Source organism: Athene noctua, chromosome 18 (genome assembly GCF_965140245.1).
Source record: "Athene noctua chromosome 18, bAthNoc1.hap1.1, whole genome shotgun sequence".
NCBI lineage: Eukaryota > Metazoa > Chordata > Aves > Strigiformes > Strigidae > Athene > Athene noctua.
Genome location: NC_134054.1, coordinates 8,403,524 through 8,418,957, shown reverse-complemented (window position 1 = coordinate 8,418,957; position 15,434 = coordinate 8,403,524). Strand labels below are relative to the sequence as shown.

Below are 15,434 nucleotides of genomic sequence, written 5' to 3'. Positions count from 1 at the left end.
GAACACACAAGTGCATGTGCAAGCACCCAGACTTGGGCAAGATACCGCTTCCCAGCCATTTGGGAGCATTCAGCTTCCAGTTTGCACGCTCCAGAGAAGGAAAAACGTGAAAAAAATAGGAGGAGAAGCAGTTGCTAATAATTGGGAATTCTGATCTGTAACTGAATATGAACTACTACTTTAAAAGATTCTTCTTGGGAAGATAATAAAGATCAACTTGTCAACGTTATTGTTTCAACAGATTAAACGTTCTTGAAACTCTTTAGAATATCTATGATAAAATACATCTTAAAAGTGAACTTATCTTTTACGTCTGGAAAGCTAAGATCCTATCTAGTCTAAATTGTATCCCTACTGGAAAGGCATTTAGTCATATCCTGATTTCTAGCTAACTTTATCCCATAACCCCTTTTTTCCTTTTCCTTATGGACTTTTCTGCAGCTCTAGAAAAATCTTTTTGGTGAGCACAGTGACCAAGAAAAACAGAGGGGAACTGATGGTAAACTGGCATGATGCAAAAATTGTTTTTCTAATAGCCCTTTTCAGAATAGTTTCTCACCATTTCTTTATAATTTGAGCTAGCAGAGAAGTGTCTTTCACCCTGCATGAAATAAAACACGCTTGGGAATGAAGTAAGAGGAAAAAAAATTGCTTCTTGGTATTCAGAGCTTTGTGTCATTTTGATTACTTGTAAAAATACTAATTTACACAAGTCCGGTACACACGGAGCTGTACAGAATATTAGATACCAAACAAAAAAACCAGCTCTTCTCCCATGGCCATGCAATCTATAAACACGGCAGGTAATGTGGAATGGGGAGGAAAACCAACCAACCAAACCCCCCCCCCCCCAACAGAATAAACACAAAATCTCTTAACCAAGTTTTAGCAGAAGAGTGCTCCTAAGTGAAGTCTTAGGAAGCTTTCTGGTTAAAAGGGTTTTGTGTGTACATCCACTGGGCTGACACGCACACGTAACCCCTCTGCCTCTGTGCTCATTAGCCTGGAGCTCAAGCTCATGCTGCAGCCCAGATTTCTCAGTCTTCCATCCAACTTGCACACTCACTCTCAGACACATTCGCATTGAAGGCATATTGGAAGACAGAGAATATTCTTCTAGCTAAACTAGAACTGATAATTCTTTAGGGAGCTCTATTTCAAAAAAAAAACGTGGATTTGTGGAGGTTTTTTTAAGTACACTGTCAGGAAAAAAAGAGTTTTGGAGTAGAGTGAAACGTCAGGAAAAGCAAAGATGAGTTCAGGATAGGTGTTGTTTGTTTTTCTTTTATTTCTACCTCTACTACATTTCCATTGTTTTCTAAACATTAAAAGGTACAGAAACGCTTTTAAGGCAGATAAAATGAGAAAAGTAAAGCAGTCCTCTGTTAAACAGGAACAGCAATATTTGTAACTGGAAAGGCTAATTTATTCACCTTCTTTAAGAACTAGAAAAAGCAGGCCAGAACAAAACAGCTCCTACTGCTCAAAAAAACCCCAGTGAAATATGCTACTAGGCGGAATAGCTCATGATTTTTGCATGCCACAAAGGATTTGCCTTGACACATAATGAATTTTATTGAGGTCAAATTTCAAGTTATCTAAATACTAGTTTACCTCCAGAGATACAGAGCTCAGGAAATTATTTTGCAATAACTATGCATTTTTGCCTTGGCAGTGATTTGGGAAGCAGCTTGATATTGTGAAATATACCGCTTTCAAAAACTTGTTACAGTTCTGCTAAAAAAAGCTGAGAAAACTTTTGTCCCTTTCATGGCTAAAAAGCTGAGCTTTATAGATTCTTCTTTTCATTTCCACTTACTTATAATTTCAGTAAAGCATTACCATGCTTCTCTGGCTACCCCACAACTCGGACACTGCAATTTCCCTTAAGCAGGGTTCAGTCCCTTGGAACTTCATGGCTGAAGTGGTCAGAGGATTTCAAAAAGCAGCAGCGGTCACTTCATTATTTTAGAGGGTTTGTGAAAACTTGATAGGCATAGAAATTCAGAACTCCCCGGCAGAAGAAGAATTAGACAAATAAAGAACTACAACAAATGAGGTTTTCCGGCTCTTGTAAAATTGTATCATTAACCTTGATAATGGTCCGTTTTGATTGTGATGTAAATTTTAAATTGAAATTGTGGTGTAAGATGAACTCTGAATTCACATCCTTTACCCTGCTCAGAGCACTGTATGCTTCTCAGTCATTCAGACAGCATCTAATGCTCTGGAGGCACAACAGTAAGAAGTTTTTGCTGATTTATTCATCTAGGCCTGTGTATGAGGACAGATGTTTTTCTTCCTCCTTCCATTCACAGAAGTTCGGAAAAAAGATTTAATTTCTATATATGTATATAGAAATATATATACATATGTAGATACACATATATACATATAAAGATATATAGATGCAGGTAAATAAAGAGGTGAGTATTAATAATCTACACAACATTACAGTGCTATTTTACGTCTTAGCTTGAAAGGTAATTCCTAGATTAATTTAGCACAGCCTTTTTGCTTATGCTACATACAAATACTAAAGTAGAAGATACAGCAGCATTTTAAAAAAAGAATTTAAATCAATCAACTAGCTATATCTCATCTGTTCAGCAGGGAAATTTCTTTTAAAAGTTGCATTAGTAACAGAAGTGCTAAAGAAAACGTACAAGCAAAATAAAGATATTAGAAATTCTGAATACTTTTATTAATACACAATTGATCAAATGCAATATTAAGCATCTAATGTCAAAGTCTGTCTTGCTATATGAAAAACAAGGAAAGTGAAACACACAAATTTCAATATACATACTATAAATTTCCATCTGATCTGGATTCCACTGGAAAACCTCTGGCATTTCAACCAAAGAGCTCTCTAGAATAAGAGCTCTGAAATCCAGGCAGCTAACAAAGGTCAGTGCGTCTCAGTATCACTCACTAAAAAAGGACTCAATTAGACCCTCAGGATTTTAACATATTCAATTTTACATTTTAAACCTGCATAAAAAATGGAAAGAGTAATTTTCCATTTATCTGGATTTCTCACAAGTTTTTAGGCTTCTATGTCATTTACAACCTTTTGAAAATTTATGTAAGCCTTCAGATTTTAAAAAGGCAGCTCTTTTGACATCCCTTTATCACAGAGAAAAATTACCTTTAACACAGTTTTCAATGCAGATTCTTCAAACTAAATTCTTGTTACAGATTGCTAGATTAAATTAGGGTAATGAGTTCTCCAAGCCCCAGTTATTCTCTCAATTACTTATTGACTTAGCCTAATTCTAAACTAAGGTTAATGAACTAAAAGGATCACACAAATGTAATTTTTACCCCTTTCATATAATGCTTGTAACTGTGTCACAGCACAGGGTGAGACTTGTCATCAGTGGTAAAAAGGTGGCTACAGATACACAGGATTGTGAATTGCTGAGTCTAGTTCTGCAGTCATACAGTATAAGTCTATCTTAGAACGCCCCAAAACATCCTTTTTAAACACTAGAGCATGACACTGGCACATGACACTTCACAATGAACTTGAGTTCTCTGCTAAGGCAGCTGAGGTACTCAACCATGGTTTTGCCTCAGTCTTCACCAGCAAGGGCTCTAGGCACACCACCCAAGTCACAGAAGTTAAAGGTGGGGACTGGGAGAATGAAGAACTGCCCGCTGTAGAAGAAGATCAGGTTTGAGACCATCCAAGGCACTTGAAGGTGCACAAGTGCATGGCACCTGAAGAGATACATCCATGGGTCCTGAGGGAACTGATGGATGAAGTAGCTAAGCCACGGTCCATTGTATTTGAGAAGTTGAGGCGCTCCAGTGAAGTTCCCACTGACTGGAAAGGGGGAAACATAACGCCCATTTTTAAAAAGGGAAAAAAGGAAGATGTGGGGAACTACAGGCCAGTCAGTCTCACCTATGTGTCCGGCAAGATCATGGAGTGGATCCTTCTGGAAACTGTGCTAGGGCACATGGAAAATAAGGAGGTGACTGGTGACAGCCAGAGTGGCTTCGCTAAGGGCAAATGGTGCCTGACAAATTTGTTGGCCTTCTACAATGGGGTTATAGCGTTGGTGGGTAAGGGAAGAGCAACTGACATCATCTACCCGGACTGGTGCAAAGCACTTGACATTGTCCTGCATGACATCCTTGTCTCTGAATGGGACAGACGTGGATCTGATGGACGGACCACTCGGTGGGTAAGGAACTGGCTGGGTGGTCACACACAAAGAGTTGCAGTCAATGGCTTGATGTCCCAGTGGAGAGCAGTGACAAGGGGCGCTCCTCGGGGGTCGGTACTGGGACTGGAGCTGTTTAACATCTTTGTTGGCGACATGGACAGTGGCACTGAGCACACCCTCAGCAAGTTTGCCAGCCACACCGAGCTGTGTGGTGCGGTCGACACGCTGGAGGGAAGGGATCCACCCAGAGGGACCTGGACAGGCTGGAGAGGCGGCCCTGTGCGAACCTCGAGAAGTTCAACAAGGCCAAGTGAGAGCTCCTGCTCGTGGGCTGGGCAATCCCAAGCACAACTACAGGCTGGGCGAGGGGTGGATTGAGAGCAGCCCTGCAGAGAAGGGCTTGGGGGTATTTATTAGTGGATGGAAAACTGACTGAGCCAGCAATGTGCACTCGCAGCCCAGAAAGCCAACCGTACCCTGGGCTGCATGCAGAGAAGTGTGGCAGCAGGTCACTCCAGAATCTACCACGATGAAGACACATTTATGTCTGCTGTTGAAGCATTAATGTTATTTATTTAACAAAAGACTGACAGTGGTCTCAGCACGGAATCTGTGTCCCATTCTACATATAATCACAAAGAACTTGGAATTTGACATAATCCCATCACCATTTTACCTGTCTGAAGATACCTGTGATTATTGTTGCCTTATCTGCACTGTTCTTGCTGTATGTGAAGTCTCTTAAGCTAACGTTGCAACATATCTTGTTTTCACACATTCCTGTTCAAGACTTCAGTTTGCCTGCAAATATTCAAGGCTGTAGGTTTCAAGATACTACACAGCAGAAGATGGTGAACACTGAGATCCAGTCTGCTTTCCTTCAGCAAAACATTATTTCTTTTTTCACCCCAAACAGCATGTAATGGATCCCTTCATGCAGGAGGCTCTCGGCATCAAGATATATCCCCCACTTAAAATCCTGACTGATTCCTCAAGTCTTCAGCCAGCATTGGTGGAAGCAGGTCCCTTGTCCAGTCACAGAGGCCCATTTTTCTGCCTATTTTAGGAATTCACTTTTAATTTACAAAATAGAGTGAAAGCTCTGGGATGAAATTCAGCTACTACATATGGTTTAAATGTAGCTGGAATATTTTAGATTAAGGAGAGCACAATTTCACTCTAAAGCTAGCATCAGCACGCACAGCAATTATTAATACTAGACACCATAAATTTTGCTGCATCTGCTTTAGGCTTCATAGTTACTAACAAGCAAAAATCATTGCATTAATGGAGTAGTAGAAATGCAATAAAGCACTTTATTATCTCTAAAAGGCAGCATGTGGCATATAGAGTCTGTGGGGTATTACCAGTGTCCTAGGAGCAGTCTCATGCGTTCACATCCTGTGGCATATATAATTATCTCAGACTAACCATGACCCTACAGGTCCTCTATTAAAATTATATTTTTGTTACAGAATGGTGTATACATTATTGAAGCACATTATTTTGATCACTGAAAATTGACATATTGTGCTCATTAGCCAGTAAGCCTGAATATTTAATTTATGAGATTTGCTCCAAGTTTTTTACAGATCAGTCACTTAAGGGAAGTAAACAGGCAAAACTGCAGAGTAGTGAATGGGAAAGAATCTTAGTGAAAATAGTGCTTTAAAAAGCAAAATGTGTCATACCATGTGCTGATACATGACACATTATATTAGGCAGGTAAACAGGTTAATTGGACTCATTAACATAATTTCCTTTTTAAAACTTTTCAGCGAAGAAGATGAAAAGATTATTTTAATCTTTACACTTCTCTCTTACAATTTACATTTTTCACACGGGCCTTTTTTAATCAAATATTGATGATGATGCCTGTTGTTCTTCAAAGCTCAGCAATTATATTGCAGCTCCCTCGCAGTAAGTGGCACTGTATCAAAACTCTGGTATTCCCTTATCTTTATTTCCCTCCACTTTTTTTTTTTTTTTTTTTTTTTTAAATAAATAAACATAACATGGGATCTATTGGATTCTTACCAGAAAAGGCACTCTGGGTATTTTGCTTCTCTGATGGCTTGCAATCAACCAGCTGAGCTTGCATCCCCCAAACACTCAGTTGTAGACTAGAAACCTACTTGACTGATGCAACAGATCCCACATTCTGTCCCACGGCTGAAGCCACCAGTTCTGAAGCTAAAGCTACAGATTACAGTTGTGTCACACCAAAGAAGATTAATTTTCTCCCTGGCTGTGGAAGTCCCCATGGTATATAGGTGAAAGCTATATGGGATGGGTCAACAGTGCTCTCTGCTGGCAGCAAGGAAAGCTTGCAGGAAACATAGCTGGAATTGACTTTAAAATTGCCTTCAAAAATAAAGCATGGAATACTTTTAATATGTATCTATGTATAAGGCCACGAGACATTTATAGGCAAATCTATAGAAGATCATGATTTACAAGGTCAAGAAGCATGCTATGCATTGCAAACATGAGTTTGAAAATTATGTACTAGCAGTGTTTCCACAATTTCTTTCTATACTGTTGCATACAATGGTTAAGCGTAAAGATGAAGGCAGGGAAAAAAGGATTATAAAAAGTAACTATACAAATGTATAAATGTTCATCAAAAGCACTTATATAAAATTAAGTACTCTGTAGAAGACAATTGTTTAAAAACAATTTAAAAATTCTTACGTGCATGCATTTATCTATGTACGTACACACAAAGAATACTTCAGGACAAGGACAGAGCTCTCAAAAGTTTGGAAAATCTGTAGAGCAGTTGATTATATCAATCTCCTCTTTAAGAGAAGACTTTAAAAACCAAGATTTTTTTTTAAACAACTGTTAAATAACTTTGAAAAATAACTGTAAAATTGTTTTATTTTCCAGCTTGGGTCCCTCTAACAGCTGGAAAATCAAGACAGCAGCATACAACTACTTCTAAAACTAACTGGATGCCATAAGCACAATATTAAGAAAATAAATGTTCTTGTAGAGCCACTGCTTTGAAATAAGGGAATGTAATTCTGCTGCAGAGAGCTAAGCAGTGTGCCTTAGTAGGTTGCATTTGAAATTCTAGCTTGGTGCGATGCTTCATCACTGTCCCTAAAGTCAGATTTCAAATCACAGACTTGCCCTGCAGTCTATGTAAACTTGGTTTTCAAACCCTGAAGCAGTCTCTGTGGTGCAGAAGAGAGATATAAGGCACTTACCACACTATGATCAATTTAAATCATTGAGGGCAGTACTTTATATCACAGAATATGGTCTGGTCAAGATAGTAACAACCACCAAAAAAAACATGAAATGAAAGGAAAGCAGAAACCCAGTGGTGCCTTACGGGTTCCTTAGGAACCCGCTGCTATTGCTACGGAATGGCAGAAACCCAAAGCAGTGACGGAGTGTGTGGTGTTAGTAGCTGATGGGGGAGGAAGGCGCACTGCTCCCTGAGCCTGCAGAGCTGCTTTCCCGTTCTGCTGGAATACGGGGCTCCAGGAGGGAAATAAGGAAGCCAAGGGGCCAGTTATTGCAAGACATAAAACTGGGGCACTACCACACCTTCAAAACATACTTCAATCCTTGGTGATTTGCTTCCCTACACAGTACTAAGCCTTCTTTGGACTATCTATTTTCATCCTAAAGAAAGGAACATCTAATATTGCAGATAAGATCCAAGGACACCACAGCAGGCAGCCATACACAATTGATTTTCTTGCTTCCTTACATGCAATGCTGCTCCACTGGCAGGTACTGAGACAAGTTTAAGAATGTTCTTGGAACTAATCTTCAGACCACTCTTACCTGAAAAAATCCAAAATGCACTGTTTAGCTATTTTGCAAAGGCCCCTAGGAAGCAGAGAGCCTGTGCTACCCCTTGCAGAAAGGTGACAGTGAACTGCTAATGTAGCGTTGGATTGAAAGGCAGAGATTACATCTCAGCTCCTTCTACTTTCCTCTTCCATTCTCTGCTTACATTTCTAGCATGGCTTCGCCCAGAAACAGGCTACTTTTTCTGTCCCTTCTCCTGCTCCAGGTTTTGAAGGCTATTTTAACACAGACTGTAATGTAAAGATGTAGGCCACAAAGGAAGTTCTGAAAAATAGTTCAGGACTAGTTGTAGAAGAAAAGATGAAGGGAACAAGATACACAGTTAACTGGGACGCAATAAAAATGCTGCCAGAAATGCAGTGTTAAAGAACATAATTAGAAAAAAATATTTCAGTATTGGTTTTTTGTTTGTTTTGGTTGGTTGGCTGTTTTTTTCCTAATGGTCATAAAGGTCTGTAGAGTTTCAAGATAAATATGCATCAAAGAGTTCATGTTTGTAAGGTATGCATTTTTATTGACTTTGCTTGTGTTCCACCTTTCAAAGCGCAGAATTGGGACTTTTTGTGATCACAGGACCAGCAAGTTAGACACAGGACCACATGAGTATTGCAATCTTACTTAGAAATGTAGTATAGAATATATTAGCAGCATGTGCCTGTGTGGCTGCCTTGCATCAAGATAAAGAGAGAGAATAATGCTGCTGGGGAATTATGTGCACAAAGCTCTGTGAAGGAAGAATTAAAAGTAATGAGATTAAATAGAAAATAACTACATCAGGAATATGTTAATAATTTAATTAAAGTCTACCAAAGTTGGACTATTCCACAATTAAGGTTGAAGCCCATCAGCATGCTCTGTTCTCCTTGGGGATTTTGCCACAGGTAAAATTACCTGTTTGGAAAAGTTTCTTAGTCTATGAGAAAAATGGGGTCAAATAAGAATGTGGCATGGTCATTAACTATGACAATGTTGGACTTCACCATTTTCTCAGACAAGCCTTTACTGATGTTTTAATTTTTTATTTCTAGTGCATAAGATAAACATGAATATTGATCTTTTGAAAAACAGGAGGGCAAGATTTAGCAGGTTTATTTTCCCCCAAGTTTGTTTGCTGTGTTTTCATCTTTATATAAACTTTCAAGTCAAACAGAAACACAGAACAAAAGGGTTACTTCATAGCAGAGCAAGAAGCAGCACAAAGGCCATCACTGTGAAGCACTTGGCACCAAAGATTAGTCTGACACATTAAGGAAATATTTATATAGATCTTCAGAGACCTTTTATATTATCCATTTAAACTACCCTATAACGTTTTATCCAATCCGCAGAATGTTATAAAAAATAACTGGTATGCTTTCTGAAGTAGCAGCTATTGCTGACTGTACTAGTCAGAGTCAACATCTTTCCCATAAGGTGCCCCTGTCTTCATACCGTTTATTTTGTAGTAGAATGTACAAAATACAGAAAACACCTTCTCATTAACTTCTGTGCCTATGGCCTTTTACAAGACCACATGCAACTTTGCCTTCCACAAAACCAACTCAGTTTGATGTTCTAAAGTGAGAGTTCACCATCACTTTAAAGGCTCAGTACCATAAAATATGGAAAAAATCCTTCTTTTGTCAGTAGGTTCACATAGTGAATAAGATCAGAACCTTCTATTTCTCCAGTAGCAGTTAGTGAACAGTGAAAAGACTACGTACTGTTTTCTGCTGAAAACAACGGAAGACAAACTTCTTTTCTTTCATTGTTTTTTGCATGACAATTTACTACTGAGTATAATGCATTTGTGGACTTTGAGTTTACAAACAGAAGGTGATTGCACATAATGAGATACTATATGCTAACAACTGTAAACGGTTATACTTGAAACATACACTTTTAAAGGTGATAAGATACTGGGTTTGTATATAAACCAGAAAATATCCTGAATTGCAGTAAAAAAATTCACACAGCATTATAGTGGTACTTCCCATAATCAAGTTCAGCCTACCATACAACCGTGGCAAGTCAGAACGTGTCCAGAAATAAATTTTTTAAAAAGTTTCTCAATATTTCAATCTTTCATTCAGATATAATCTGAGTAGATGGCAAATATAAGACACTTCTTCTTGCAGTAAGCAAATGCCCATAAAAGAAGTTCCCATTAAAAGTTGCTGTTAATGGTGGTATATGTTGGCACTCAAGAAAAAAAACAGGTGTGTCCAGAAGGTGCAATTTGGTCCTGAATCTAGACTGGTATATGCATCTACTCTTCCCTTGGGCACACACAACGAAAAAACTAGAGCTTCACTTAAACCTAAGAGGGCAAGACCTTGCATTTTTGATATTGAAGATCTTGGATTTTGTCCTTCCTGGTGACAAGCCTGTGTGCCCATGCAGAAGATTTTTATAGTATCACTCCAAGTGTTCATCCCTCTGTTCAAGTCAGAAATGAGGCACATCGGGTTCCTCGCACCGTGGCTGGTGTTCTTCATCTGCACTTACATAGGGAAATTCTGTTTTAAAACAGTCAATACAGTCTCATTACAAGCACTGCATTTTTATGAGGGGGGAAATGAGAAAGACAAATGTTACTCCTGTTCATGAATTTGCCTCTTATCATTTCCCCTCTCTGCTCTACAGAGAGTTATTTGAGTCATATTAGGGGTTATTTGGGTCACTTTTACCTTGAGAGAGAAAATAACGGTAACCTAATTTGAGATTTGTACCAATTTAAGCAAGAAAATGGATTCTGAATATTTTGCGTAGTTGCTAAATTTAACTGAGTGTTCAGTGAAGCGAGTTTTCAATTGTGAATAAGTCTTCAAACCATTTTCCCCTATTTGTTTTTAAACTACATTTGTTACTTATGATTAGCAATTTTATGACATTCATATGCAGTGTACTGAAACTGAATTCAATAAACTGACCTTCTTCCACCTATTAAACTAAGCTTGGTATTTAATTATTATGCATGCAAAGTCAAGCAGAAAAATTAAGGAACATTTATAAATAAGATCATTGGGTTTTATTTGCAATGAATAAGAGAATTTGTGGTTTACTTTTTGTAAGAAATTTATGACTGCTTATTTTGAATTGGAATAAACACAAAAAAATAGAACATCTGTATCAAAGTTTTAAAAACCCCACAACTATCAAAAGCTGTTTAATCTCATCCATTTAGTTGTATTGCACAGTCTGTTCAGTGTAACTTTTTACAACGTACTGTGCAAGAAAACAGGTCATTTAAACTCAGTAATTAGTATTACAGATAAAATGACACTGCAGCAATGTTAATTACTATAGTACTGATGTAGTATAGGATATAATACATAATAGTCATGTCTTTAATTTTAAATTGAAGTGCAACAAAGCATATTATTGCTGTGCTTCCTCTTCTTAAAGTAAATGAATGTTATTCAAGTGTACCATTTGTATCCATGCAGAAAGTTTTTAAATAAATCACAATTCTACTTTAACTCAAACTGGCATAATTTCACTTTCTAATGGCATAAATTAAGGAACATCTTGCTATAGGAACTTTTCCTACGACAGTGGAAATTATGACAGAATTATATTCCATATGAAAAATTTCCACAATCATTTTCGTTTTCATTACAGCAGCTGTAAATCAGTTTGTAAATGAAGCACAATATTCAGTCTTTTTAAAAATAAAGATGGATCTTCAAGAGCGTAACAGCTATTTGAGGTGTAGTAGGAACTGGAGTTATACAGTCAAATTGTAATTAATTCTGTAATGCTATGGTTAAAATATCTGTCAACTGTAAACATAAAATATTCATAACAAAACAAAGAGACTTGCAGAGGGCCATGAAAGTTTTTACCTGCAGATCCAGTAGGAATGGGCCTATTTATGAATAATTATATCTCTGGGTTTTGCAGCACCTTTACTTTTGGATAACTTTTTTATAAATATTAAAAGGAGGGAAAAATGAGTTAAATATCAGATTTGTTCAAGTGTGCTTAAATAATTTATGTCGGCTGAAATGTTTCCATTTTCAGTGCAGAAATTTTGTATAGAAGCCATTATTCAGATCTTGCATGAAAAATAGTCTAAAAGCCTACTTACTTAGAAGTGAAATAATCCTGTTCACTGTGCTAACCATGTGCCTCTGGCTAAAATATGTACATATGGATTTAGCAAAATCAAAAAATATGTATATAGATTTAGCAAAATATTTGAATATACAGTATAAGATTCAAAGCAGAAGCTGAAGTATAACCTCAGGTTGGGTATTTCATCTCCGAACAATAAGATGTATGGCTACATTTGAAGGAAGGTACGTAAAGAGCAAAATCTTGAAGTACCTATAACTAGTTTCTAGGATTTACAAATCATTTTGAAAAAACGCTTTTTTTTTTTTTCTCCCCCCTCCCATTTTGTTTAGGTCAGTGGGACGATGTATAACACAGGGAGACATGTATCTCTACGATTAGACAAAGAGCATTTGGTCAACATCTCTGGAGGACCGATGACATACAGTCACCGCTTAGAGGAAATCCGGTTACACTTTGGAAGTGAAGACAGCCAGGGATCAGAGCACCTGCTCAATGGACAGGCTTTCTCTGGGGAGGTACGTCAATGCATTTGAAGTTACAAATGAACCCGTATGAATTACTCACTTTCCGTTTCTGCCTGAAGGTATTTGCAAACTAATTTGTATTCATAAAATTTGTTTCCCTTTATCCATTCTGAAAATCAGGGAATTACTCTTTTTTTTTTATGATTTTTTTTGCCTATGCACTGCAAATTGTGTAACTCATATCTAAAAATGAGACTGTTGTATTTATTGTATGCACAGACATCCTATATTCTCATATGCGCTACTTTCAAAGTAATCAAGTATATTTTGATGGGACCTTTATATCCTTAGTAAGTGCAGATACAAGATTAACCACAAAGTAATACTGAAAGTGCTTCAAGTTCTTAGAAAAGTGCTACTTTTGCTACTCACTGGTGTGTAACACTTTTACATAGAGTATCATTCTGACTTTGATTCATGTAAAAATAAGGTGATATTTAATTTTAGAGACGGTTCCACATAAGTCTGTTGGTCTGTTCAAGAAATAAAGTTAACTCCACAAGTAAACCCTGGCAGAATTGGTACTTGCTTTGTATTTTAAATACATGTCTGTAATTGTCCCAGGCAAGACCATAATTTAATGATCCTGATAGCTATTGCAGGATGGCCCATTACTCTTGCCGGATAAATATTTTAGTCTCATATATGGAGTACCTTTTCAAGATGTATAGTAAACTCTGCAGACTTTCTGGTAGGCAAAGCAGAATCTTTCCATTCTTCTTACATAGGAGCATTTATACATAGAAGAGATGCATGGATTTTGTAGTACCCCATCCTTCTTCAACTTGTGCCATGTCTGTGAACTATTGAGCACACAACTCTACTCCACAAATCTTAACAAATAAAACAATGCTTCAGAATAACTGTATATTATTGTAGGGATTATTTTTAAAGACACTCTAGGTATCCCAGTTAACATTCTTTCGGAAGACCAAAATGAGTAGTTTTTCATACTAAAGCACTTATTTTCTCGGAGATGAATAATCAAATTACCATCTGTACTATCTGTCACAAACTCTAGTGATGAGTCAGTTAATGCATGGCATTTTCTTTGGCACTGTGCAACAGCAGTTATTTAAGAGTAGGAAATTAATTGCAGAGTTGTCAAATGATGGTATTATAATTGATGGTAATCATTTGCTTTGTTTTATCAGCTACATAGATGTCTAATACAGCCAGTGGCAGCTTTTTCATGAAATTATTCACATCTCAGAACTAATTTCTGGTTGCCTTTGTTAAAATTCTAAGATAAGTGAACATATAATGTATTACTCCTTTAAGAGCTGGAAGTTAAGTATGCTATAGTAAATAAGGTCTTTACTTTGCTATTCAGATTTACAGAAGAGCAACATTTAAACAAAAGCAAGTTGACTGAACAAGAAAGTAAAAATCTGGTTGGGACATACCATGGCACTTGACATGATGTATCAGCATCGTTTCAGATATTTTTTAAAGAATTTTAAAGTCATAAATTCATAAGTTATAGACTATAACAAAAGATAAAAACATAAAGCATTGTTTTGAGATATTTAATGTTAGGACTTAGCTATGCTCTTCTGGTTTTGAAGTACTATTAATGTTTGGTATTTGCTAAAAGAGTCCTCAAGTTTTTCTTAATAAGAGCTGAAAACCTAGCTAAGTCAACCACTGTCAGTCAGTCATGCACAGCTGGATCCACAGTATATGCAGGATTCATCTAATTATCTGAATTCCTCCTGCACTGAATAGAAAGAGATTAGCACCGTCAGAGGATGACCATTCCTGATAGCCAGAGAAGCATCTCTTAGGACAGGACAAATCACTCTGTGGAGAGGCATCTCCCTTGGCAACAGAGCAGAGACGAACAGCAGGCCAAGTAGCTTAGACTAGATGCCTCCTTTTCAGATGGTGAGATGAATCCTGTCCTTTAAGGATGCATTTTCGAGTTTCAGATAGCTGTTTTGGGCAGCTGGACAGGTAAGTTCCAAATAAGGTCAAGTATTAATTGCTAATTTGAACTTACATCTGCACAGTTAAGTCATACAGAACACATACTGTTTCCAAAGTACAAGCACCGATTCAAATCAATCATGCTGAATGGCACGGCTGCAAATTCTCAGTGAAGGACAGCAGCTGTGTTCTTAGAATACACATCCACCCATACAAGTTCTCTCTGTATACATAAGTGATTTTCGATAAGCTCTCAGCACTGGAAGATGTAATGTCTACAGCTCCCAGCAACTGTAGTAAGAAAACTGTAAACAAGCTAGCTGACTGTATGATAGAGTGCATGTTTTTATAATGTAACGTATGCTTCCAAGACTGTTGCTGCTAATTACTATTCACTTCTGCATTGGAAAATGCTGTCAGAGGAGATGGGGTAAAGAAAAATAACTGCATAAGTAGATTAGTTTAATTTAGCTAGTGCAGGTAAGAACAGCAATGAGTATTTGCTGGCTTAGGCTTTAGCAGGTGTAGGCAACCAAAGAAAAGTCACTGCAGGATTACACTGCTGGACTGCTAATTGCACACTAACTCCCCATGACACTGCCTTCTTACTGCTGTTCTTACTCGTGTTGGACAAACCTGCTATGGGTTTTACTGAAACCTGTTTTGCTGTGGAAACAATTCCCAAGAAGATGAAGTTATCCAAGAAGTAGGATCCATTCCAGTAGGTCACAATCAGATTGTTCCTACTCCTCCTTCCCTCCACTCCCACCCATATGTGTCCCCTCATCTTCACCGAGGTCTCCAACACATGTAAAGCCAGCACACTGCAGTGGGAGAAAGGCAGCCTGGGAAGAGGCCAGGGGAGAGAGCAGTACCTCTGCCTCGCAGCACCGGCAAACTATTAGATTGG

At 37.7% G+C, this 15,434-nt stretch overlaps 1 protein-coding gene across 1 annotated transcript in view; it reads left to right on the top strand.

The window, feature by feature from the left end:
• CA10 (carbonic anhydrase 10) overlaps positions 1 to 15,434 on the top strand; it is a 208,511-nt gene that overhangs the window by 148,480 nt on the left and 44,597 nt on the right. The window contains exon 5 of the mRNA XM_074922213.1: positions 12,401 to 12,586. Within this exon, the coding sequence (XP_074778314.1) occupies positions 12,401 to 12,586 (186 nt within the window). The remainder of the gene's footprint in view (positions 1 to 12,400; positions 12,587 to 15,434) is intronic.